The sequence below is a fragment of the Pieris brassicae genome, chromosome 6 (assembly GCF_905147105.1).
Source record: "Pieris brassicae chromosome 6, ilPieBrab1.1, whole genome shotgun sequence".
Lineage (NCBI taxonomy): Eukaryota > Metazoa > Arthropoda > Insecta > Lepidoptera > Pieridae > Pieris > Pieris brassicae.
The window spans coordinates 21,278,349-21,304,656 of NC_059670.1; the positions used below are offsets into that span (position 1 = coordinate 21,278,349).

The 26,308-nt window shown below is 40.0% G+C and overlaps 1 protein-coding gene across 8 annotated transcripts in view; it reads left to right on the plus strand.

The window, feature by feature from the left end:
• Nucleotides 1-26,308, plus strand: part of LOC123710728 (twitchin) — a 110,971-nt gene that overhangs the window by 78,527 nt on the left and 6,136 nt on the right. For 7 of the 8 annotated variants that reach the window (XM_045662865.1, XM_045662866.1, XM_045662867.1 and 4 more), the window contains 35 exons: nt 124-268; nt 581-712; nt 1,107-1,320; nt 1,463-1,616; nt 1,738-1,974; nt 2,196-2,410; nt 2,508-2,727; nt 2,833-7,821; nt 8,352-8,519; nt 9,296-9,448; nt 9,931-10,080; nt 10,473-10,667; nt 11,854-12,058; nt 12,954-13,112; nt 13,516-13,720; nt 13,882-14,018; nt 14,485-14,694; nt 15,678-15,927; nt 16,288-16,393; nt 16,579-16,699; nt 16,884-17,081; nt 17,201-17,320; nt 17,533-17,697; nt 17,978-18,148; nt 18,385-18,501; nt 18,796-18,961; nt 21,271-21,431; nt 21,644-21,802; nt 22,134-22,172; nt 23,003-23,210; nt 23,991-24,177; nt 24,503-24,657; nt 25,509-25,661; nt 25,763-25,892; nt 26,132-26,231. In XM_045662865.1, the coding sequence (XP_045518821.1) occupies nt 124-268; nt 581-712; nt 1,107-1,320; nt 1,463-1,616; nt 1,738-1,974; nt 2,196-2,410; nt 2,508-2,727; nt 2,833-7,821; nt 8,352-8,519; nt 9,296-9,448; nt 9,931-10,080; nt 10,473-10,667; nt 11,854-12,058; nt 12,954-13,112; nt 13,516-13,720; nt 13,882-14,018; nt 14,485-14,694; nt 15,678-15,927; nt 16,288-16,393; nt 16,579-16,699; nt 16,884-17,081; nt 17,201-17,320; nt 17,533-17,697; nt 17,978-18,148; nt 18,385-18,501; nt 18,796-18,961; nt 21,271-21,431; nt 21,644-21,802; nt 22,134-22,172; nt 23,003-23,210; nt 23,991-24,177; nt 24,503-24,657; nt 25,509-25,661; nt 25,763-25,892; nt 26,132-26,231 (10,594 nt within the window). The remainder of the gene's footprint in view (nt 1-123; nt 269-580; nt 713-1,106; nt 1,321-1,462; nt 1,617-1,737; nt 1,975-2,195; nt 2,411-2,507; nt 2,728-2,832; nt 7,822-8,351; nt 8,520-9,295; nt 9,449-9,930; nt 10,081-10,472; nt 10,668-11,853; nt 12,059-12,953; nt 13,113-13,515; nt 13,721-13,881; nt 14,019-14,484; nt 14,695-15,677; nt 15,928-16,287; nt 16,394-16,578; nt 16,700-16,883; nt 17,082-17,200; nt 17,321-17,532; nt 17,698-17,977; nt 18,149-18,384; nt 18,502-18,795; nt 18,962-21,270; nt 21,432-21,643; nt 21,803-22,133; nt 22,173-23,002; nt 23,211-23,990; nt 24,178-24,502; nt 24,658-25,508; nt 25,662-25,762; nt 25,893-26,131; nt 26,232-26,308) is intronic. The other variant, XM_045662872.1, reaches the window with a different exon arrangement.

A 26,308-nucleotide genomic window follows, 5' to 3' on the forward strand; every position in this document is an offset into this window, starting at 1 on the left:
TTTTGCTGAAAGCCCCTTGCTAGGTTTCTATTCAAATTCAAAACGATTGTATAGGTTTACTTTTGATTCAAGCTCATGAATTTATTCAATAAAGGTAATAATTGAATTGATCGAACGTTCTAGATATCGGACGTTCACAAGGACGGCGCTACCCTGAAGTGGAAGAGGCCGAAGGACGATGGCGGAGCTCCGATCGAATATTACCAGATCGACAAACTGGACACCGAGACTGGCGTCTGGGTACCTTGTGCCAGATCTGATGAACCGAGTGATTAATCTTTTATATTTGACCCCTATATATTTTCAAATATTTATATTATAGCCACTACCTGAATAAAACATTTATTAATCTTCACGGAACCACTTTTAATGATTGTTCAAGTTTGTAATTTTTTAATAGTACTTAATGTTGATAGTTAGATGGCTTTACGCTAGGCTTGGACTTAAATCTGACCAATAATGTCTTTCAATCAATTTTTAATGGATATTTAATATTTTCATCCAGGCTCTATGCTCAAGAAAAGTGGTGTTTGAAAAGTTAATTATTAAAATTAAAATTTAATAAAAACTTTGTTTTCAGAATGTGATGTTACTAACCTGACACCAGGCAAAGAGTACAAGTTTAGAGTTGCGGCAGTCAACTCTGAAGGAGAATCTGAACCATTGGTGTCGGAGACTAGCATTGTTGCCAAAAACCCGTATGATGAACCTGGTGAGTGCAATAGCAGATAAAAAAAATCAATGGCGCTGCAACCTTTTTAGGTCTGGGCCTCTGTTTTTTGATCATTTGTTAATCGAATAGGTAAGTAGGTGATCAGCCTTCTGTGCCTGACGCACGCCGTAGACTCTTGGGTCTAAGGCAAACCGGTTTCCTCATGATGTTTTCCTCCACGGTTCGAGCTAATGTTTTGCGCACATAGACAGAAAATCCATTGAAGCACAGCCGAGGAACGAACCTACGACCTCAGGGATCAGAGTCGCATGCTGAAGCCACTAGGCCAACACTGCTCTAATAATGTGAAATAACAGATAGATAAGAAACTAGAGTTTGATTTTTACAACAAAAAACGATTGGAAATGTTCATTTTAAAATCCCGTCTTTTCAGGTGCACCTGGAACGCCGTCGGTGACCGACTGGGACAAGGACCACGTGGACCTCAAATGGAATCCGCCCACTGAAGATGGCGGAGCTCCCGTTGAAGGGTACATCGTGGAGAAGAAGGACAAGTTCGGAAACTGGGAGAAGGCGCTGGAAGTGCCCGCCGATAAGACAAACTGCACTGTGCCTGACCTGGTGGAAGGACAGACTTATGAGTTCCGGTGAGTTCTCTTCAAGCGATGGGTGAAATTATACGCATCAGCAATTTATCTTTATTGAATATTATATATTTTTTTTTCTTTCACGTAAAAAGTACGATTAAGAAGATGAAGGTGGTAAAGTTTTTGCATTGCTTCATTGCAGAGTACGTGCGGTCAACAAGGCTGGTCCGGGAGTGCCAAGTGACAGCACACACCCGATTGTGGCCAAACCCAGGAATCTGGCTCCAAAGATTGACAGGACCAACCTCATCGATATCAGGATCAAGGTTGGACAGAAGTTTGCCTTCGACGTTAAGGTGAGTCGCAAAATAAATCACTGCTTTTAATCATTTTATATATGATCGTGTATACTGGGAGTAGAGACGAATTTTCTTTACATAATAAATTAATTTCTAATCAATAATAATAAAAAAACAGGTATCTGGAGAACCGATGCCTGAAACCAAATGGTTCCTGGGCAAGCGGGAAGTCAAGTCGAGCGGTGATGTCAAAGTACAGCATTCGGACTATAACACCAAAATTACCTGCAAAGCAGCGAGAAGAGGCGACAGCGGGAAATACACAATTACCGCTGAAAACGTCAACGGCAAAGACGTCGCTGAAGTGGAAGTTATTGTGCTGGACGTGCCCAGCCCACCTGGAGGACCGCTTAAGGTAACGTTTTAGTAATTTTTTCGATCAAGTGCATCTGTTTTGGAATTATTCCAAGAATAATTATTTGGAATTATTCCAATTGGAAGTAGGGGATATCAAAGGAGAAACTATTTATAGTGATTTTCATTACACAGGAAAAATAATATTTCCTAAGAATGTTTGGTCTCTGGAATATTATGATATATTAATTAAGTTATTAAACCGTAACTGTTTTTACACAGGTCTCCGACGTCCATGCGAACGGTGCTAAGCTATCATGGAACCCACCGGGAGACGACGGTGGTCAACCCATCGAGAAGTACGTCGTCGAGAGGATGGATGAAGCCACCGGCAGATGGGTAAACGCCGGTGAAACCGACGGACCCACCACTAACTTAGCAGTTGACGGATTACAGCCTGGACACAAGTACAAGTTCAGGGTCCGAGCTGTCAATAGGTAAGTTTATCCTATTTATTGCATTTTAAAGTTAAAAATTTTTGTATGAATTTTGACGTGAAGAAGTGGGTTAAACAATATTTTATATATGTTACAGACAAGGAAAATCAGAGCCATTAACGACACCGCACGCAACAGAGGCCAAGAATCCCTTCGATGTCGCAGGCAAACCTGGCACGCCCAGGATCAAGGACTTCGACAAGGACTTTGTGGAACTGGACTGGACTAGACCAGACAGCGATGGCGGTGCTCCCATTACAGGATATGTTATCGAGAAGAAAGATAGATTTGCGCCAGACTGGGAAGAATGTGCACAGGTAGGCTTTTCACTCTTTTTTACACATTTGTTAAACACAATATATTTTTATTTATTTATTACTCTCACTGGTAATTGACACTTATCCTATATTGTTTATTTTTAGATCGAGGGTGACGTGACATCTGGTAGAGTTCCCGACCTGATCGAAGGCAACACCTACGAGTTCAGAATTCGCGCCGTGAACAAAGCCGGCAAAGGTGAACCCAGTGACGGAACAGCGCCACACCTGGCGAGGCCTAAAAACCTGGCTCCCAAGATCGACAGAAACTTCATGTTCGATATCAAAATCAAAGTGGGACAAAACTTCGAGTTGGACGTTCCAGTTATCGGCGAACCGACACCCACCAAGGAATGGTTTCACGAATCAAATCTCGTTTACAATGCGGACAGAGTTAAGATCGTCAACGACGATCATTCCTCTAAAATCAGGGTCGTGGACGCTAAACGCGCAGACACGGGAATATACACGCTCAAAGCCAAGAATATCAACGGAACCGATTCAGCCACAGTCAAAATCCTCGTCATGGACGTGCCGACGGCTCCCGAAGGACCCTTGCGGGCCGATGATATTACAAAGAACGGCTGCTCACTAAGATGGAGGCCGCCGAAAGACGACGGGGGCTGCGAGATTACACACTACGTTATCGAGAAGATGGATCAAGAAAACCTGCGCTGGATTCCAGCCGGTGAAGTCCAAGGCTGTCACATTCGTATCGATCACTTGATCGAAGGACACGATTACAACTTCCGCGTCCGCGCTGTCAACAAGCAAGGGGAGTCTCAGCCATTGGTCGGCACCGAGCCGATCACCGCTAAAGATCCCTACGGTACGCCCGACAAGCCTGGCACTCCGGTCGTCAAAGACTGGGACAAAGATCACATGGATATCGAATGGGTCCCGCCCAAAAAAGATGGCGGATCGCCCATCACCGGCTACGTCGTCGAAGCGAGAAAGAAATACGGGCCGTGGGAGGTCGCCGCAACCGTCCCCGGCAACAAGACGACGGCAACTGTTCCCGGATTGCAAGAAGGCGAAGAGTATGAGTTTAGAGTCATCGCTGTCAACAAAGCTGGAAACGGTGAACCGAGCGATGCGTCTACCCCTCAAGTGGCTAAAGCGCGATTCTGTGCGCCGACGTTCGACAAACACCTTCTCTGTGACAAAACTGTTAAGGCCGGACAGAGAATTCAATACGAAATCCCGATAGAGGCCTCTCCGAAGCCTACGGTCGAATGGCAGATCAACGGCAAACCCGTTCAACCCTCGGACAGGATCGATATTCAAGTCCTTCATAACAGGGTCATACTAGACATTCCATTCTCCGTCCGCACAGATGGAGGCGTTTACAAATTGACTCTCAAAAATGATCTCGGAGTCTGCTCAGCCTCCGCCCAAGTTGTCGTATTAGATAAACCGTCGAGGCCCGAGAAACCTTTAGTCGTATCGGATGTTACCAAAGATTCCTGCTCGTTGTCATGGAAAGTACCTCTCGACGACGGCGGCTCGCCCATCTTGCATTACGTCATCGAGAAGATGGACCTGTCTCGCGGCACCTGGTCAGATGCCGGCATGAGCACGTTCTTATCACACCAAGTGACTAGACTCATTCACAAGAAAGAATATTTGTTCCGAGTTAGCGCAGTTAACGCAATCGGACAATCTGAGCCCTTAGAGTTGGATCGTGCCATTGTTGCTAAGAACGAATTCGATGAACCCACCGCTCCGGGCAAACCTCAAGCCACAGACTGGAGTAAGAACCACGTTGACTTGGAATGGACTCCGCCGAAATCTGATGGTGGCTCACCGATCACCGGATACATCATTCAGAAGAAAGAAAAGGGCAGTCCCTACTGGGTTAACGCGGCTCACGTCCCAGCCAACAAGAACAAAGCAACGGTTCCTGATTTACTGGAAGGACAAGATTACGAGTTCAGGGTCATCGCGGTCAACCAAGCGGGACAGTCTGAACCTAGCGAACCATCAGATATTATTACTGCTAAAGACAGATTTGTCGCACCGAAGATTCTTACCCCGCTCAAAGAGATCAGCATCAAAGCTGGTCTTATCTTCCACTTGGATGTCGACTTTATTGGTGAACCGATCCCTGAAGTCAAATGGACATGTGACGGCAAACCAGTCGTTACCAACGAAAGAACAACGGTTACTTCTGTCGGTCATCACACAATTATTCACACAGTGAACTGTAAACGATCTGACGCCGGCAAATACCACCTGTCACTCAAGAACGACTCCGGCTCTGATGAAGGCAGCTTTGAGTTAATAGTTCTCGATGTACCTGGACCTCCGCAACCACAATTTGAATATGAAGAAATCACTGCCCAATCTGTCACATTGTCTTGGAACGCACCTAAAGATAACGGTGGCAGTGAACTGACAGCTTACGTTATTGAAAAGAGAGATTTGACACACGGTGGTGGCTGGGTGCCGGCTGTCACGTACATTAACCCGCGTAACACCCACGCTACAGTACCTAGACTGGCCGAAGGCACAAAGTATGAATTCAGAGTATTCGCTGAGAATTTACAAGGAAGATCAGAGCCATTGGTAACAGATAGGGCTGTCGTAGCCAAGAACCAATACACGGTTCCCGGCAAGCCTGGAAAACCAGAGCTTTTGTCGGCTGACAAAGATCACATTAAGATCAAATGGTCGTCGCCAATTTCAAATGGAGGATCTAACATACTGGGCTATGACGTTGAAAGACGAGACAAGGCGACGGGCCGCTGGATTAAAGTAAACCGAGAACCCGTGCGATTCAATGAATATAAGGACGACAGGGTACAAGAAGGCCACCAGTATGAATACAGAGTATCTGCCGTTAACGCTGCTGGCGCTGGTCAACCTTCTGATGAGTCTAACGTATTTATCGCTAAACCAATGAAGGAGAAACCCAAACTAAGCTTAGACCACCTGATTGGACGTAAGATTAAGGTGCGAGCGGGAGAACCGATTAATATTCACATTCCAATCGCCGGTGCGCCAACACCGACCATCTCTTGGACTAAGGGATCCATTCCGCTTGTACCTTCACATAGACTGTCTTCTGAGACAAACGCTGATCTTACTAAACTTTGTATTGAAAAATCTACACGAGATGATGCTGGAAAATACACAATTACGGCCTCAAATGAACACGGCAAGGATTCGGCTGATATTGAAGTAATTGTTGTCGACAAACCTGGACCACCCAAAGGACCACTTTCTTGTACACCGGTCACTCATGACACAATCGGTTTGACGTGGAACCCGCCATCAGATGATGGTGGCAGTGAAATCACTGGCTACATCGTTGAAGTAGCTGAATTTGGCGTCAATGACTGGCGCACAGTAGCCGGTTTCTGTCCCAAATGCTCGTTCAACGTTAAAAATCTGACGGAGGGCAAGAAATATGTATTTAGAATACGCGCTGAGAACTTATATGGTATCTCAGAGCCGCTGGAAAGCAAACCTATCATTGCTAAATCTCCATACGACCCTCCAGATGCGCCTGACACACCACGAATCACAGGCTACAGTGCAAACAGCTGTTCTCTAGAATGGGAGCCTCCGAAGAACACCGGTGGAAAGCCTATCACAGGATACTATGTTGAAAAGAGAGAACGAGGAGGCGAATGGGTGAAGGTCAATAACTACCCAACTCCCAACACTTGCTACACCGTCCAAGACTTACGTGAAGGAAACCGCTATGAATTCCGCGTAATCGCTGTTAATGAAGCCGGACCAGGTAAACCCAGCAAACCCACCGACTCCATTGTGGCAGAAACTCAGAGACTCAAACCGAGCACTCCTGAACCTCCTAAACCTGACAGAGTTACTAAAGACTCTGTTACGTTATCGTGGAGGCCGCCCAAGAGCGACGGTGGTTCCAAAATCAAGGGATACATCATTCAACAAAAAGCTAAAGGCGACAAAGACTGGAAGGACGTCAACGATACGCCTATCCCGAGCCTGGTGCATACTGTACCTAATCTTAAGGAAGGAGAAGAATACCAGTTCAGACTCATCGCTGTCAATGAAGTTGGCAAATCTGAACCCAGCAAACCGACATCGGATATCGTCATCGCTGAACAGCCTAACAAACCATGTATGGATCTTGGAGGTGTCCGAGACATTACTGTACGAGCTGGAGAAGACTTCTCCATCCACGTGCCATATACTGGCTACCCACAGCCGACAGCGTCTTGGTTCGCTGAGGACAACCTTCTTGACGTCGATGGAGATTCAAGAATATTCCAGAAAATTACCCCAGAATCCGCCTCTCTCGTCGTCAAAAATGCTAAGAGATCAGACGGTGGACAGTATCGCTTACAACTGCGAAACCCATCGGGATACGACACTGCTACAATCAATGTTCGCGTCCTCGACAGACCTGGAAAACCAGAAAACTTGCGTGCGGATGAGTTTGAGGGTGAAGCTCTCACTTTATACTGGAACCCACCGAAAGACAACGGTGGTGGAGAAATCACAAACTATGTCGTCGAGAAACGCGAGGCACGCACTCCAACTTGGACGAAGGTGTCCGGGTACGTCACAACACCGTTCTTACGGGTGAAGAACCTTTCGGTAGGCAGGAGTTACGAGTTCCGTGTAATGGCTGAGAACCAATATGGACAATCTGAACCGGCTCAAACCCTCGAGCCGATCAGAGCGAGACACCCCTTCGATCCACCGGGAGCGCCCGGAGCTCCCAACTCTGTGGAAACCACGGAATCCTCAATCACGCTCACATGGAACAAACCACGTCACGATGGAGGGTCACCGATCACAGGTTACATTCTTGAAAAGAGACTGATAACCGAGGACAAGTGGACGAAGGCGTCCCACGCACACATTCCAGACACGACTTACAAAGTCACAGGATTAATAGAGAATCATGAATACGAATTTAGAGTCGCAGCAGTGAATGCGGCAGGCCAAGGCCCATACTCCGCCAGTTCAGACGCGATACGTGCGTGTGCGCCGCCCAACGCACCCAAAATCACAAGCGACCTCAGTCTACGCGACATCACAGTTATCGCAGGGGAAGAAATTAAGATCACCGTGCCGTTCACGGGCAACCCCAGACCGAAGGTTAGTTTATTTAATTATACTCATTTAAGTAGACATGGAGAAATTGGCTGTGCCAAAAATCAATCTGGAACTGTTTAGGAAAAACATCTTTTGTATGGCTATTAAGGTTTACAATAATTTACCAAAAGAATTAAAAGATCTTCCGACTATTACTTTTGGAAAAAAAAATTATTCAATAAACGATTATTTGCGTGAGACACTGCAGTTGATATAAATTTAATAACATTTCATATGATATGTACGATACAAATAATATAAGAATTAACCAATTCACATGACTAATAATGTAAAATGTAAAACTCCTTTAAAGACATCCAGCGATTGTGTGTACCAGAATATGCCAACTTACTATTGTACCACCTTTTTGTACCATATTCTTGCAATACATTCATCAACTTGATAGATTTTCATACATAGTGTAAAACTATGCTTTATCTCAGTTCCTTAATTATATAATAATATATATTTGATGTACGAACCGATCGTTCGAGTCACAATATCCGTATGAACATCCCAAAACACATCCCCAGGTATCGTGGATCGTGAACAACGACGAAGTCTTCCCAGACCATCGCATTCGCTTCGTCACATCCGACATCGACACTGTCTTCTACAACTCGAGCGCAAAGAGATCAGACACCGGCTCATACACTGTCAGACTGGTTAACACTGAGGGATCAGACAGTGGAACCTGCAGGGTATGTACTAAAAACGCTTTATAAAATTTTGACAATCTTACTTTTAAATTTCCTATATATTTTAAATTATATTTAATCTGTAGTTAAGATAAAATGACCGCAAGAAGTGTTAGCGGTAGTTGATTTAGTTCTTAGGGTAGGAAATTAAACACTTCAATGATGACTTAATTCACTATAATTTACTTCACTGATTTTACGTGAACTGTAAGTTCAGAGGCCCGTGCGCATGTGTCACAACCTTTTTTATAATCACAACTCTCTCCTCCGACTCGACCATCCCGCTTCGGGAAGATGGTCGAGTCCATTCGTTACAACTCGTAAACAACCGAACGAGTCAAATGAATAACTATTGCACATGCGCACTTGTAGCACGATTCTTAAGAATATGTTTCATAAAAATATTTAGTTAATAATTTAGTTAAATAGATATTAGAAGCTAACAGAAGTTTTTTGTGTTAAATTAGTTAATTTAGTGAAACATTCAATTAGTGAAATAGAAATGATCAGTGTGTCAGGCACAGAAGACTGTTCACATACTCGCCCCATGGAATTAGAAAAGCAAATTATCGTGAAACTGATACGCAAGAATGGAAGTTAATATTATATCATTAATATAAGAATTAACCAATTTATATTACTATTGATGTAAAATGTAAAACTCCTTTAAAAACAAATTTGCACGCCATTGTGTGTGGCAGAATGTGCGAACTTACTATTGTACCACCTTTTTGTACCATATTCTTGCAATAGATAATAATAATAATTATATTTTTTAGGTTCTGGTTGTAGACAAACCATCCCCACCAGTGGGTCCTATGGAAGCGTCGGACATCACACCGGACACGTGTACCGTGTCCTGGAAAGTGCCGCTGGATGATGGCGGATCGCCTATTACCAACTATATCGTGGAGAAAATGGATAACACTGGTGTAAGTTTATTAAGAGATATACCTACTTTTAAATAAATAGTAAATATATTTTTAATATTGAATGTTAATAAATTATTACATATTGTAACAATTCCTGTCTTCGCTTTGCATGATAATTATTTTCAAAAATACTTTAAAATCTTACACAGAGATAGTTCTACGTATAATGGTGAATTGTCAAAATCCGGTAGTTTTTGAGTTGTTTTTCCTCTTTATAATATTAGTATAGTAAATACGGACTTAGGAGTTACCTCAATCTTTTCATCATATTATACTAATGGAGGCTTCCTGAATACAAATTTTTAAGTATTATATTTCCAACACACACATACAGTATATATACAATATACTTAACCTACATAGTAATAATAATAATACTGGATACTGGATTTTTGATATTAAAATCTCTCAGTTTAACTTTCTTCTAGATTTGAGCCGACTATCTAACCTTAATATAAAAATACTTTATATTTATTACGTAGGTGTGGTCAAAGATCTCATCCTTCGTCCGAGGCTGCCATTACAACGTGATGGGTCTGGAGCCAGAACGCAAATACCTGTTCAGGGTACGCGCTGAGAACCAGTACGGTGTTTCGGAGCCGCTTACTATGGATGACCATGTTGTTGCTAAGGTATTTATTTTATGTTACTCCAAAACGTACGCTGCATGTAATGATTTTTTTTTTAATTTTTTTACTTGTAATAAATGTCACTAAATGTCTTTACATGAATTTCAATCTAGCCTATAATAATTAATTTTATGTTTACTTAATTTTAAGGAGGTTTACAAATAAGATTATATTTTTATATGGAAATTACGTCGTCACCTTACACGATACTTTAAAAAAAACCTTATGATCATTAATTTACGTTAAAATACGGTTGTTAAAGATAAGTTATTTAAAAACCTACGTCATCACCTTGTTTTAAATTACAACGGTTTATTTAAAAAAAATATACTGCTCTTTTTGAGATCATTACTTCTATATTCGCACAATTATCACCTTAATCACATACTCCACAGTTCCCATTCACGGTACCAGACGCACCAGGTGTCCCACGTGTCACCGATTGGGACGGTTCGACGGCTACCGTTATCTGGGACCGTCCAAGATCGGACGGAGGGGCCCGTATTCAAGGATACAAGATCGAGTACAGAGACGTGCAGGATAAGATTTGGACCAGCGCAGACTATCTGGTTAAGGACTGTAATTATCAGGTACGAATTTGTGGATTTGATAACATACGAAAATATATATTGAATTGTCGAATTGCCAAAAGTACCCAAAATCGAATTTGCGCTTTAATTTTATAAAAAAAAACCTAATTACATAGAAGTTTAGTTTCAGTATTAAAAAAAATCTAAATGTTTGCCTATTTCAAAGGGGTCTGTCTAATTTCATTATTTTCCGACTTATCGGATACCTTACGAATAAAATTAAGCTGATTTTATTTGGAGATTTTATACTATTTTTTTTAAATTTTCTGAAAAAGAACAATATTGTTACGAGCTAGGGGATCGGATAGAAAATGCCGTAGATTTCTTCAAAGGTTTATTTCTTGATAAATCAATGAGGAATTTATGGGCACAAAATAATTGCAGAGATGCACTAATAACACACAAAAACACAGTCACTAATTACTTCACTTATGCACACTTCACACAGTACTTTATCACTTGTAATCACTTTATCGCTTCGGTGTTTCTCTCTTGTTATCGCATTCCAAACTAAAGGCGACTAGTCGCGTTTCGGCTCGCTTATATATCCCTGGGAATAATTCTAAACAATATTCGAGAACTTTCTAGGCGGGCTTGCTACTGAGTAGCGATTGCATAATTCTAGAACGCCCGCACTCTTTGTCTCTTTCGCACGTTACTCCGTCCTTGTCGTACGGCGTTCTAGAGTGCTCGTCTAGTTTCGAGAAAGTTCTGATCTTCTCTCTCTCTCTCTCTCGTATCATTTCGTCCTTGTCTCACACCTAGAAAGTTCGGTCTAGAATATTCCTTCATCAATGGGGTATACCTAGGCCTGAAAACGCCTGAAAACGGGCCTCCTGAAAACTGCACCAATCGACTACACATGTTCTGAAACTGACTGAAAAAAGGTTTCAGCTTCCTGAAAACTAGGGTAACATTATGGAAATTACAATTTTCTAATATGTGATTGACCCTCTCCTGAAACGGTCAGAAATCAAATTACAGCCTGCTGAAAAGTTCTCTAACTAGTGGAAAAATCTAGAAACATTGCAGTCGACCCGTCTTCGTAACAATATTATTTTTATACAATAAGTCTCCTCAATCGTCTAGCAAGCAAAGGCTGGGCCCCAAGGCACCCAGAGACAGTAATTATTTAAGTTAAAATTATTTTTTTGAATAAATCAATATTAAATATTTACTTTCCCAGGCATACAACCTGGAACCCGGCCACGAGTACGAGTTCCGCGTGCGCGCTAAGAACGCGGCTGGCTTCAGCAAATACTCCAGTACGTCGCAAGTGTTCAAAGTACGCGGGCGTGCCGGACCACCTTCGGCCCCGAGGGACCCTCGGGTCTTGCGAGTCGGAAGGAACTATGTTGACGTGGCTTGGGATGCACCTGCTAGTGATGGAGGTGAGGCTTTCATTACAACTTTAGCCCGTATTGATTTGCTAGTAGTAAGTTTTTATTATTATTATTAAGCCTTTATTGCTGACACCCATTATAATATATTAACACTTATTTATATTACGTAAAAAATTAATTCTAATACAGCACTTGACCCGTTAATCAGCGTGTCCTGTGACACATAGGCCTCTTCCAGCTGCTTCAATTTTTTTTCTAATGTTAGCTTTTCTTGTCCAAGTTGTGCCTCCTATTCCCTTTATATCGTCTGCCCATCTCTTGCTCTGTCTTCCTCTTTCCCTTTTTCCATAGCGTGGTTGCCATTCTGTAATTATTTTTGTCCATTTCAACCTGTTATCTCGTCATGTGGCCGGTCCAGCGCCATTTCAATTGCCTTGTTTTCTTTATGATGTCCTCTACTTTGGTCGCTGATCTTATCTGTTCTGCTCTTGTAGTCAGTAGCCTTCCTCGATAAATGGACCATTCCCTATTTAGTTAATATTCCTGATAATGTTTTACTCAGGTTAAACTAAACTATAATAATAATAAAATAAAATCACAAAATGAACCTCAAAATATTTAATAAACGAATTTTTTTTCTGACCTCGTAACTTATTTTATTTAAATAACATTAAAAAATCAAGCTTATATCAACTTTTTAGGTCTGGCTTGATCGTGTCATTCCTAATAGACAAGTTGGTGATCATCGTTTTGTGTATCCGTCGACTTCTCGTGTCTAGGACGTGCCGGATAAATACGCACGTCCATTGGTGTACGTTGATGCATTCAGAGTAGTTGAAACCACTGCAATCACTGCTATATACACATTTATTGTGTCTATATTATATAGTTAATTGTGTAAAGCTAATGTAAAATAAACATTTATCAACTTCAACGATTGCAGGTGCTCGTATCAGTGGCTACATCATCGAAAGACGCGAGTTGTCAAGCTCTGTTTGGGTCAAATGCAATGACTACACAGTGCTGGACACGAGCTTCACTGCGCTCAACCTCAGCGAGAAGGCAGACTTCGAATTTAGGATTATTGCTGTCAATTCTGCTGGTGAGACTATTTAAAATCAAATTATAGACAGTCTTTATTAATCCATTGAAAATCCATCAATTTTTTTATAGTGTGTTCAAACTCAAAATAACTTTATTCATATAGGCAAACAAATACACTTATTAACGTCAACAGAAAAGATGTTAAATTGATTGTAAATTTACATTTACTACCAGTTCGCAATTCAAGGGCGTAAAGCGAGCAAGAATGACTGGCAAGAAACTTTCAGCCACTCTTTGTAATCGCTAAATTTTGAGTCATACAAATTGTTTGAACTGGAGCAAATCAATCCCAAGGATTGGGATCATTAAAATAATTGTCACATTCATAAAAAGCTTTATTGTTAAATTGTCAATTGTCAGTAAGAATATATCTATTTAATTATCTTTAATTTTGATAACAGGCAAATCGGAGCCATCGTCTTGCACAACGCCCGTAAGGACTGGTGAAGAAGTGGGCGGAGCCAAGCCCGAATGGCTGAAGAAGTTGGCGCCTCATCTCAACGTGCCCATGGGCAGGCCATTCACTTTGGAGTGTGTCGCCTCAGGTAGCCCCTTGCCCACAGGCAGGTGGATGAAGGGTGGACGGGAAGTTGTACTTGGTACCAGGTAAGTGTTGTTATACTTGTATTTGTAAATATATCTATTTTGTTTTAAATTAATTTATACTATCTCCTCTTCTTTTGGTGCCTCTCTATTACTGGAGATTGGCCGTCTTTGAAGCGTGTCTTGTCTTCCAAATGTATCAATATTCCAAAAATATTTTTCAGATTCATAGCGGAGTCCCGCGAGGGCACCCTCCGCCTGAACATCCTGGAGGTGACGGAAGCAGACGAAGGCGACTACACCTGCGAAGCCTTCAACTCCATTGGACACATTTACTGTACTGCTCACCTCAAGATTGGAAGTGAGTTTAACCACCTTTTGATTTTCCTTTAATTCTCCAGAACTGACACTCCTCAATTTAATTTGCAAAATAAAAACTTGGAACTTATCTATCACTCTTCTTTTTCTGTGCAAAGTATCCGATCAGACGAGCTCAGTCTTTAAATCTATTTATGAATCTTCTTTTTGAACATTTCTCTTGTGCCTCGTAATAAGCTACTTGTAAGATTAACTTTTATTTTAGTTCTAGTGTGACATGTCATATAATGTTTTTAGTCATTTATTTATGTACTTCTCGTGCTAAGTCTGCTTCTCTTCTAAGTCAGTATATCTTTATTTATTTTTTCATACTAGAGCTACCTGGAAGAAATCGCTCGTTAGCGATAAGGCCACCCGTTGCCTAATTTAATATAACTTATGTAACATGTTTCTTTAGTAAACGAAGTGTAAGGAAACATAGAAATCAAAGTGTCATTACTATTTCCCAGGCCCACCAAGGATTACCCGAATGCCGGGAGACTTACACCTGCCGGAGCATGACAACACCAAGATCAAGATTCTGTACACGGGTGACCAGCCCGCTGACGTCACGATCTCTAAAGATGGCCGTGCGCTTAGCGAGTCTGTTCACTTCAAGTTCACAGTGTTCGATGATTACATCCTTATCTTCATCAAGGACATCACTAAGGATGATATGGGTAAGATTTTTGTGACAACTTCGACACAAATGATCATACCTAGGCTAACATTGAGAGTGAAGACTTAGCGTAAGTGTGCCTTCCATGTGTCAAAATATGTTTTTGAATTAAGTTTAGACTTTAAATCACAGCTTAATCTATACTATTTTTAAAATTCCGTAGAATTCTGACAGCTGTCATTTTTGACATGTCAGAGATTACAAATTATTCAATTTATTTGTTAGTAAATGTATCAATTTTATTAAGTGCGATCCTCCACATTAAATGTTGATTTACGGATAGTGATAATTATGTCATTTATCATCAAAAAACAGTAAAAAAACGCACTAGTAAAGATAACATATAACCTGGAATTAATAGGCAGTGATACCAGTTAAAGAATAAAATAAAGTAATTAAAGTTAATTCGTGATATTGAATTTTTTTTCTTATTTTGCATTGGGTCATTTGAGTACGTAAATATTTAGATTTACCTTTTTGTAGGTAAAACATACGCATTTTATTTTCTATTTCCCTAAAATGGGTCAAATTTGTCCCTTTTTCGGTAATTTTTTTTTTAGTAGCAACACCTATGAAATGTCAGAATTCTACCTAAAAATCAGACTAGTTGGGAAATTCTATATATCTAATGTGTGGAAACGATTTATAAGTATTGGAATACTGACTGACGGAATTGTATATATTGGGATTAGTATTGGGAAAAAATAAATTAAAATAATTCACCTACATAACTTTATCTTCGCCTTCATCCTTTGTATTTTTTTTAGTTTTGGGCTAAGTGGATGATCAGTCTTCTGTGCCGCAAACGCGTCTATCTTAACTGGTTTTCTTAAGATATTTACCTTAACTGTAAAATCAGCAATAGGGTCATTGCGTATATAGAAATAAAATAAAAATTGGTTAAACAATCAATACACGACCAATTACGGCTCGTAATATTTTTAACTGAGAATACATGACCATTTAACACTGAAATATTTTCAGGAACATACAAAGTGACAATCAAGAACAGCTCGGGAGAGGTATCGGATACCTTCTCGGTGACGGTCACGGGATTGCCCGGACCACCCCAAGGCCCGCTCGAAGCGACAGACATCACCAGGCACACGTGCACTCTTGCCTGGAAACCGCCCACCTACGACGGAGGATTGCCTGTCACCCACTACGTGGTCGAGAGGATAGATATTTCTGGAACAACCTGGATTACCATCGCGTCCTGCGTTAGAGATACCAGGTAACATAATTGGATTTACTTAACCGTAACAGCTTACAATTCGTTTTGTTTCTAACCTAACAAGTGTAATTTCCATAGATTTGTAGCGACATCTGCAATCTTCTAGAAATCACTCCGATGTTGTCATACCCAGAAACACCCTGACAAAGTTATTCCGGTCACTATATGTAGAACTTCTTGACTTCATCCACTGGGGCTTTCGGACCGGCCAGTCAGTGTTTAGACTATTCAAGGACTTTCCTCCATAGATTTAATTTACCATACTATAAGAGAGAGATAGCTTTAGACCATCTTTCTCTCTCTTTTATTATTTATTATGTTACGATTAAATATTGCTTATGTAACATGTAAAATTTCCAGGTTCACAGTCCACGGCTTAACGGAAGGACAAGAATACAACTTCAGGATTCACGCTGCTAATGAAAATGGTATCGGACCCGCCCTCGAAGGTGTTAATCCTGTTAAGGTATGTTACATATACTATATCAAATTATATCCTGTCTGCTTTTTAAGCTGTTTTTGTTGTTGAAAGATGTTAATTATTTTTTACAATCTACACTAAAATTTCTACGGATTTCTTAAACATAAAAAGATTTTCTGGCTGTCGTCACTATTAGTATCTTTTTTACTCAAAACCTTTCATTCACTTAGGCTAAGGCACCATTCGACCCGCCATCGGCACCTGGAGTACCCAAGATCGTGGAAGTCGGAGGACACTTTGTTCACCTTGAATGGGACAAACCTGAAAGTGATGGAGGTGCTCGGATACAAGGTATTGCATTGTTAACACACTTGCCTTTAATCACGATTGATTCTGTACAATCAAATTATTCATCCCCCTTTTTTAGGTTGGATAGAATTTTCATACTAATTTTAGTTGATTTAAAATGGCCAAGGTGTACTTTCTTGGCCGGGACGATAACGTTCATATTATATATCTAATCACATTCTTTTAGGATATTGGGTAGACAAACGCGAAGTTGGCTCTCAGAGTTGGCAGAGGGTCAACCCTGGTCTCTGCGTGGCCACGCAACTTAACTGCGCCAACCTCATCGAGGGACGCCAGTACGAGTTCAGAGTGGTCGCTCAAAACGAAGCCGGTTTATCACCACCGAGCACTAACAGCCAAGAAGTGCGCGCACAGGATCCTGCAGGTAAAGATCTGTCATGATATTTGAATCTACCCTCAAAAATTAATGAACGGTTCCTTAATTCGGTCTTCGTTAATAATTTTGTTGAAGCTGATTTTGGTCAATATTATTTCACTTTCCAGCGGCAACTCCGCCAGAGATAGTGAAACCATTGAAGAACGCGAACTGCATCCAGTACCACAACGCCAAGTTCCAGTGCACCATCACCGGAGTACCTCGGCCTACCATATCTTGGTACAAGGGTGAGTGACCTACACTGTATTAATTGTAAGATTTTTCCTAATAACTCTGGAATTAAAAAATAACTGTCTCAACTACGAATCTTTTTTTGTGATAGTTTCTGAAGACTTAATCCAAATGTGAGATAATAACTTTTAGAAATGAGATTTTACGGTTTTCTTGTTTACACCCTGTACGTGCAGATTGGTTCAATAAACTTCGACTCGCGTTCCAGGTGCTCGTGAAATAATGAACGGCCCACGCTACCGCATATGGAGCGAGGGTGACAACCACTTCTTGACGGTGCTAGAGGTGTACGGAGAGGATGCGGACGAATATCAGTGCAGAGCTGTTAACAAGGCCGGTGCCAAGAGTACCAGGGCAGAGCTGCTTATTATGAGTAAGTATACATTTCCCGGCCATAAAATATCTGCTGATTATCGGTGTACTATTATTTAGTAATGCAAAGAATTTACAACGTTATAAACACGATTTTAAAGCTAACTAAAATTATTCGGACATTATGCTGAAGGAGGACTTCTTCTAGTCCTGTTCAATCTCTTGATTGGTACGTTTTGTTGCACATACGTAGACGTAGGCGTTGTACGTACAACGAGTACGTAGATACACATTCTTAGATATTGTCCCGATTGTTACCATAAAATTGATTTTAATATCAGCTGCCCCAAAACTAAACGTGCCACCACGCTTCCGAGACACGGCCTACTTCGACAAGGGCGAAAATGTCGTCATCAAGATCCCCTTCACCGGACACCCGGTGCCCAAGATCACCTGGGTAAGAGAGGGAGAGACCATCGAGTCTGGACTGCATTATCACGTGGAGAGGAAAGGTAATGGCAATCAATTTTTTAAACTTACAAATATACATACGCTGCTCGTACGTAATTTATGAACGCACCAGATACTCCAATTAATTTATAATTTTAATTCATATACATAAAACTTTTAAACATTTTTTTTTAAATCAAATCTACTTATATTATGTTAAAGAATTAGAAATGTTTATGCTTTTTGACACAAGCTAATTTTATTCGATATTATGATAAAAATGAATTTATTTTTCTAGAACGTCACGCGATATTGACAATCCGTGACGCGAGCAAACTGGACTCTGGCCCTTACCGCATCACGGCTGAGAACGAATTGGGACAGGACTCTGCCAGCATCCACATCGAGATTAGCGGTAACAATAACTATATTCATGTTTTAAACAAAATTCTATTTATTTATTTATTGTAAAAGAAGAAACATGAACTGGACATATATTTTTCGTGAAGTATTAAGAGACATTTTCTACAAATATTATAGTTAATGACCAATGAGTGTTTCGATCGTCGTGATATCATCTGTCAAAAGTATTATTTAAAAAAAGTATAGGAACTGTTGTTAAAATGAAATACCGCTGAAATAATGTTACGCCCATTCATATAATAATATTAAGAATAAACGTCGAAATATACAATTAATATTCTTTTAGATCGTCCGGACCCACCTCGCTTCCCAGCGGTAGACAACATTGGCGTGGATTCTCTAGCCTTGAGCTGGCGTGCCCCACTATGGGACGGCGGATCAGATATCACCAACTACTTGGTTGAGAAACGAGAACACCCTATGTCTAGCTGGATTAGGGTTGGCAACACCAGGTAATTATTATCTATATCAAGCCATACTGGTTTAGGTTGTTTTGGGTTTAGGTTGATTGGTCCTTATTTGTTTAAAATAAAACTTCCTAATAATTCGTTGAGAAGAGGTGAAGATGGAATGTGGAATGTGTTTAATTTTTAAAAACTGTAGATTTATATACAAAAGTTATCCTACACTGGCCACTAGTGGTAACATGTGGTACCAAGATGCGAAGGGTGCGTAGACAATAAAATCGAGGCGCGGCAAAAAGTTGTCCTTTTCTGCGCGCAACCGCCAGAGGGTGTAGATTCCTTCTTCAAAAAAAAAAAAAAAGTTGTCCTTTTCTGCGCGCAACCGCCAGAGGGTGTAGATTCCTTCTTCAAAAAAAAAAAGTTGTCCTTTTCTGCGCGCAACCGCCAGAGGGTGTAGATTCCTTCTTCAAAAAAAAAAAAAAAAGTTGTCCTTTTCTGCGCGCAACCGCCAGAGGGTGTAGATTCCTTCTTCAAAAAAAAAAAAAAAAAAAGTTGTCCTTTTCTGCGCGCAACCGCCAGAGGGTGTAGATTCCTTCTTCAAAAAAAAAAAAAGTTGTCCTTTTCTGCGCGCAACCGCCAGAGGGTGTAGATTCCTTCTTCAAAAAAAAAAAAAAAAAGTTGTCCTTTTCTGCGCGCAACCGCCAGAGGGTGTAGATTCCTTCTTCAAAAAAAAAAAAAAGTTGTCCTTTTCTGCGCGCAACCGCCAGAGGGTGTAGATTCCTTCTTCAAAAAAAAAAAAAAAAAGTTGTCCTTTTCTGCGCGCAACCGCCAGAGGGTGTAGATTCCTTCTTCAAAAAAAAAAAAAAGTTGTCCTTTTCTGCGCGCAACCGCCAGAGGGTGTAGATTCCTTCTTCAAAAAAAAAAAAAAAAAGTTGTCCTTTTCTGCGCGCAACCGCCAGAGGGTGTAGATTCCTTCTTCAAAAAAAAAAAAGTTGTCCTTTTCTGCGCGCAACCGCCAGAGGGTGTAGATTCCTTCTTCAAAAAAAAAAAAAGTTGTCCTTTTCTGCGCGCAACCGCCAGAGGGTGTAGATTCCTTCTTCAAAAAAAAAAAAAGTTGTCCTTTTCTGCGCGCAACCGCCAGAGGGTGTAGATTCCTTCTTCAAAAAAAAAAAAAAGTTGTCCTTTTCTGCGCGCAACCGCCAGAGGGTGTAGATTCCTTCTTCAAAAAAAAAAAAAAAAAAAGTTGTCCTTTTCTGCGCGCAACCGCCAGAGGGTGTAGATTCCTTCTTCAAAAAAAAAAAAGTTGTCCTTTTCTGCGCGCAACCGCCAGAGGGTGTAGATTCCTTCTTCAAAAAAAAAAAAAAAAGTTGTCCTTTTCTGCGCGCAACCGCCAGAGGGTGTAGATTCCTTCTTCAAAAAAAAAAAAGTTGTCCTTTTCTGCGCGCAACCGCCAAAGGGTGTAGATTCCTTCTTCAAAAAAAAAAAAAAGTTGTCCTTTTCTGCGCGCAACCGCCAGAGGGTGTAGATTCCTTCTTCAAAAAAAAAAAAAAAAGTTGTCCTTTTCTGCGCGCAACCGCCAGAGGGTGTAGATTCCTTCTTCAAAAAAAAAAAAAAAGTTGTCCTTTTCTGCGCGCAACCGCCAGAGGGTGTAGATTCCTTCTTCAAAAAAAAAAAAAAAAAGTTGTCCTTTTCTGCGCGCAACCGCCAGAGGGTGTAGATTCCTTCTTCAAAAAAAAAAAAGTTGTCCTTTTCTGCGCGCAACCGCCAGAGGGTGTAGATTCCTTCTTCAAAAAAAAAAAAAAGTTGTCCTTTTCTGCGCGCAACCGCCAGAGGGTGTAGATTCCTTCTTCAAAAAAAAAAAAAAAAAGTTGTCCTTTTCTGCGCGCAACCGCCAGAGGGTGTAGATTCCTTCTTCAAAAAAAAAAAAAAAAAAGTTGTCCTTTTCTGCGCGCAACCGCCAGAGGGTGTAGATTCCTTCTTCAAAAAAAAAAAAAAAAGTTGTCCTTTTTTGCGCGCAACCGCCAGAGGGTGTAGATTCCTTCTTCAAAAAAAAAAAAAAAAAGTTGTCCTTTTCTGCGCGCAACCGTCGAAGGGTACGAACGTGTTCTTCTCAGAACAGTTCGATATCGTGGTCTAACGATAACGCAATTATAATTAATACGCGATAATAATTAACTGTTCTTTTCAGAACAAATTATTGTTTCATGACGATAACGTTTACAACTGTCCTTGTCAGGACACATCACTGTTTCATTACGACACGTACTAATCACCTACAATGGCTTTAATTTGTAAACAAATGTATCATACAAGGTCTAAATATATAACTAATTGAAAAATATTTACATTAATTTCAGGTTTACAACGATGGCAATAACGGGTCTTGCGTCAGGCAAACAATACGAGTTCCGCGTATACGCCGAGAACATCTACGGACGTTCGGAGCCAAGCGAACCCACGTCCCTCGTGCAAACTAAGTCAATTATTAAGAAGGAGTTCAAGAAGAAGGAATATCCTGGTAAAAAATAAATTAGGATATACAAGTTTATACCATAAAATTTCACTTGAAACTGACTTTTGGAAGAACTAAAAGTCTTTTGGCCTTAGAGACTTAATATTTGATAGATATTGTACATATTATTACAATATATAATTATTTAAAGTGATACTGATCAAAAAACTATGTTGTTAGTTTAGTTTTTGGTAAATTTACTCATAATAATTTTGCAGTGGACGAAACCGGCAAACGTATACGTACGAACGCAGACCACGGCCCAGTAAAAGACTACGACAGCTATGTATTTGATATCTACAGCAAATACGTGCCGCAACCAGTCGAGATACAAACCTGCTCTGTGTACGACAAATACGACATCCTAGAGGAGATTGGTAAGTACTTAACATTTGCAGCTACCCTCCGAAAGTATTATTCAAACTACCCTTAAAAATATTTTACCCTCGACAATATACATAATAATTAATGTGTTATTTTTAGTAACGGGTATATATAATAGAAAATATAGATATATCATTACTTATTAATAATTAGCAGTTATTGCTTTTATGAAGGGTAGAACAAAAAAAAAATGGTTTTTCAATAGTTACGCATGTAAAGTAGTATTTAACTCACGAAGTTGCTTGAGAAGTTTAGTTAACACAAACTAACCCGAGTAGTTGAACTTGAACCCTAAGTCCGTGTAAATAATGTCGAATTTCGCAGGTGACTTCGTGAGAACATCTAAACGGAAACGTACCAGAGGTCTGTTTGTGAATAGATCGATGTAGTTGCTCTATCTATTTGCATCTATCTCTCTCGCATTTTAATTTATTTATAGGTGTATCTCCCTTACTCAAAATGCGTTGAATTTAACCAAACCGTTTTGATTTGTTTTAATTATACGGCATTAAGGGGGACATATGTATAACGCATATTCAAATTATAAGCGATATATCAGATTATTTGTATCGGCTTCAATAATTTTTCATTAAGTAGTATAACGGTTTGAGCTATATATATATATATGTTTAATTTAATAGCTACGTCGCAGTAAAGTAGTTAAATCAGAGAGTTAGTTGATTAAAAATCTATATTCAATCAAGTCGCTAAAGTTCCGTCAGGCAAATGAGTGAACGAAACGTTTAACGAGTTACCTAAAGGTTCCTAGGTAAAAAGACTAACCTAACCTAACTATTTACTCCAAGCTCTCAGTTCTTCATCATCACACCGAAATAATAATAATAAATGAAATAATTAAGGCGGAGTCTTATTTTACATTATTAATCAACACGCTGGCTTTCGGTCAGACAGATAGTTAAACGTTTTCGACGCTGCTTTATTAAAATGAGCTGGCTAGAGATTCAATTAACTCTCTGATTTAACAACTTTACTGCGACATCTATATTATCATTTAGTATGTCAAAATACATAACTAAAAAATTGCACCGTATTTTGTAGCGTTCAAAATATAACTGTAGAATGTAATCATAAAATAATTTATCTTGAAATAACTTGGCCTTATATTCTAATAAATTAATTTGTGTATAAATTGAAGTAAATCCAGATGCTTAAGGTTAAACGTAATGTTGTAGGCACAGGTGCGTTCGGCGTGGTCCACAGATGTCGCGAGAGAGCGACCGGAAACATATTCGCGGCCAAATTCATTCCCGTCACGGGCGCTATGGAGAAGGAGTTGATTAAGAAGGAGATAGACATCATGAACCAGCTGCACCATAGGAAGTTGATCAACCTTCACGACGCCTTCGAAGATGATGACGAGATGGTGCTTATATTTGAATTGTGAGTGTTTTGCTAAGAAAATCTACCTATATTTCGTTTGAATTATAAAAAAAATCAATCGCGCTACAACCTTTTTAGGTCTGGGCCTCTGTTTTATGATCATTTGTTAATCGAATAGGTAAGTAGGTGATCAGCCTTCTGTGCCTGACGCACGCCGTAGACTCTTGGGTCTAAGGCAAACCGGTTTCCTCACGATGTTTTCCTCCACCGTTCGAGCTAATGTTTTGCGCACATAGAAAGAAAATCCATTGGTGCACAGCCGAGGAACGAACCTACGACCTCAGGGATGAGAGTCGCACGCTAGGCCAACACTGTTCTCTCTCTCTCATTTGACTTATACTTTTCCCAAAAATTTAACACATATTAACACAAAAATATTGAATTCTTGAAATTCCTCAAAATTTGAATTATTTAAAGAATTTTAGAGCCAACACGTTATTTGACTAAAATTTCATTAAATTTACAATTTATCTTGCTTACCGACAGGCAAAGCTATATTGTGTTTGAAATCTTTATAAATGTTGACAATATACAGTTTGACCTGTTATGTCCATTTTTTTCTTGTTTATATGATAGGAGTCCCTTCAAGCCTCCTCCAGCTTTTTCCAAATTTCTCCATCCATGGCTTTCTAAATTATTTCGCTTCCTGATAACTCTTCTATCTCCATCTAGGGCGCCCTCTTCTCTTTCCTACCCTTTCCACTTCTTTAAATCCCATCTTTTGTCTGTCTATATGGCCCGATATCATTTTGTATATAAAAATACTGTATTAATTCGCAGCCTGTCCGGCGGTGAGCTATTCGAGCGAATAACAGAACCTGGCTATAACATGAGCGAAGCCGAGGCAGCGCACTATATGAGACAAGTCTGTGAGGGAGTCAAACATATGCACGAACAAAACATTATTCACCTGGATCTCAAACCCGAGAACGTCATGTGTCAGACCAGAACTGGTACTGATGTTAAGGTAAAACTCAAATTTATTAAAAAAAAATACTTAATTTTTTATCCAATATTGTTTTGGGTTTTATTTGCAACATTTGTTTTAACTTAACCAAAGATATTTTTTTTTAATAAAATAAAGTCACTGTTTCTGATTGGATTTCACTCTTTATATATATATATATATATATATATTATTTTAATATTGCTTTAGAGAGACAACGCTGTCTGCTTCGAAAGTAGCTTAACTATAAATATTGAGTGCCTCTGGCGCCAGGTAATCTCCCGTGTTGAGGAAGCCACAGGAACCTTCAATACTTCAAAACCTGATTTATTTAATAAATTTTCAGATCATCGACTTTGGCCTGGCCACCAAGTTAGACCCCAATGAAGTGGTCAAGATATCCACTGGCACGGCTGAGTTCGCAGCCCCAGAGATCGTGGAGCGTGAACCGGTCGGCTTCTACACTGACATGTGGGCCGTTGGAGTTTTGGCCTATGTTTTGTGAGTTTCCATATATACCTCTGTGGCCAGCGAAGCAAAAAGCTTAGAAGATCTGGTCCTGAATCATGCAGCTACTGGATGATCTATTCGTTCGTCTGAGAATTAATAAAATCGGTCGAGCAGTTTTGGACCAGAGACAAGATAATACGCGATAGCTATATTTGGATTATAATTCTAGCGAATATTACTTTACAATACAAGTGTACCTAAACGTGGCTTTCAAGCATATATATAAAAAACCTTACGGCTTGTAGTCGACGAAAATTTATACAATAATTGTATATTTTTTCCGCAATGTCCGCCTTCCGCCTTTTAGCCGATACGACACCGATGGTGATACTCTTATATAAATATCGTCGATACTGATACCGATACCAACGCTTATTTAAAAAAAAATGAGTTTTTTGTTTGGTTAAAGTTTGAAAAATATTAAATTATTTACTAAATTAAAATAAATAAATAACTGTTAATAATTAAGATTGATAAGATTAATGTGATTCTGTATTTTATTTAATTTGGTATCGAAAAAATACTACGCGCGATAGCAGTTAGAAGCCAACTAAAGCGTCTAGCGAAACGGAAAACGCGGCGACAAAGGGGGGTGAGAGAGACAACAAACTGAATGAAGCGCGGGGATTCCCCTGGCATAGATGGTTTCGGGCCTCGTTTGCAACGAACTAGATCAAACAAGATGCGCGCTTAAATTACTTTTTTAAAGCGCGTTAAAAAGTATCGTTCTATCGGGAAACTCAAAGTATCGCCGATATATCGATATCGGATTCACCCCTACTATAAAATATAAAAAAATCCAATCAGTTGGTTGTAACTATTTAAACCAATACCCTCTTCAGATTATCCGGACTCTCGCCATTCGCGGGTAACAACGACATCGAGACCCTGAAGAATGTGAAGGCCTGCGACTGGGAGTTCGACGAGGAAGCTTTCCAGCACGTATCAGATGATGCCAAGGACTTCATCAGGCGGTTGCTGGTTAAGAACAAGGAGTGAGTTTCGTTTAGTATATAAAAGATGTCCAATATTTCAACGTATAAATATATAACTCAATTGATCCCACGGACTTCTGCTTACGTATGATAAATTTCAGAAAACGTCTGACAGCCCACGAGTGCCTCGTGCACAAGTGGTTGGCGGGCGACGCGTCCGCTTCTAGGACCGCCACTATCGCCGCCAGACGCTACGAGGCGATGCGGGACAGGCTTCGAAGGAGATACGAGGTGGGTGACTCGACTCGATATAGTCATGTGTTACAAAACCTAACCTTTCTTTAACCGGCAATAATACGCAAAACTTTGAATTTTTGCGTATTCTGGTAGTGCTATAACTTTTTACAATTAAATGATTTGAAGAAAGATTTGAAGAAATAAAATAATTTAATATTAACCTAAAATATTTAACTACATTTTAAGTCGATTCTTGTATATGTATAATTGGTAAACGAATAAATACATTTCAGAACTGGTCTTCGTTCGTCCTGCCGATCGGAAGGATCAGCGAATATAGTTCTCTTCGTAAACTCCTCATTGAGAAATGGAAGATCTATGATGGACAATTCGGTGAGTAAAAGACCAAATGTCATTTTAAAGAATCTTTTTTTTTTAAATTTAGTTTAGTAACAGTACTCTTCACGCTT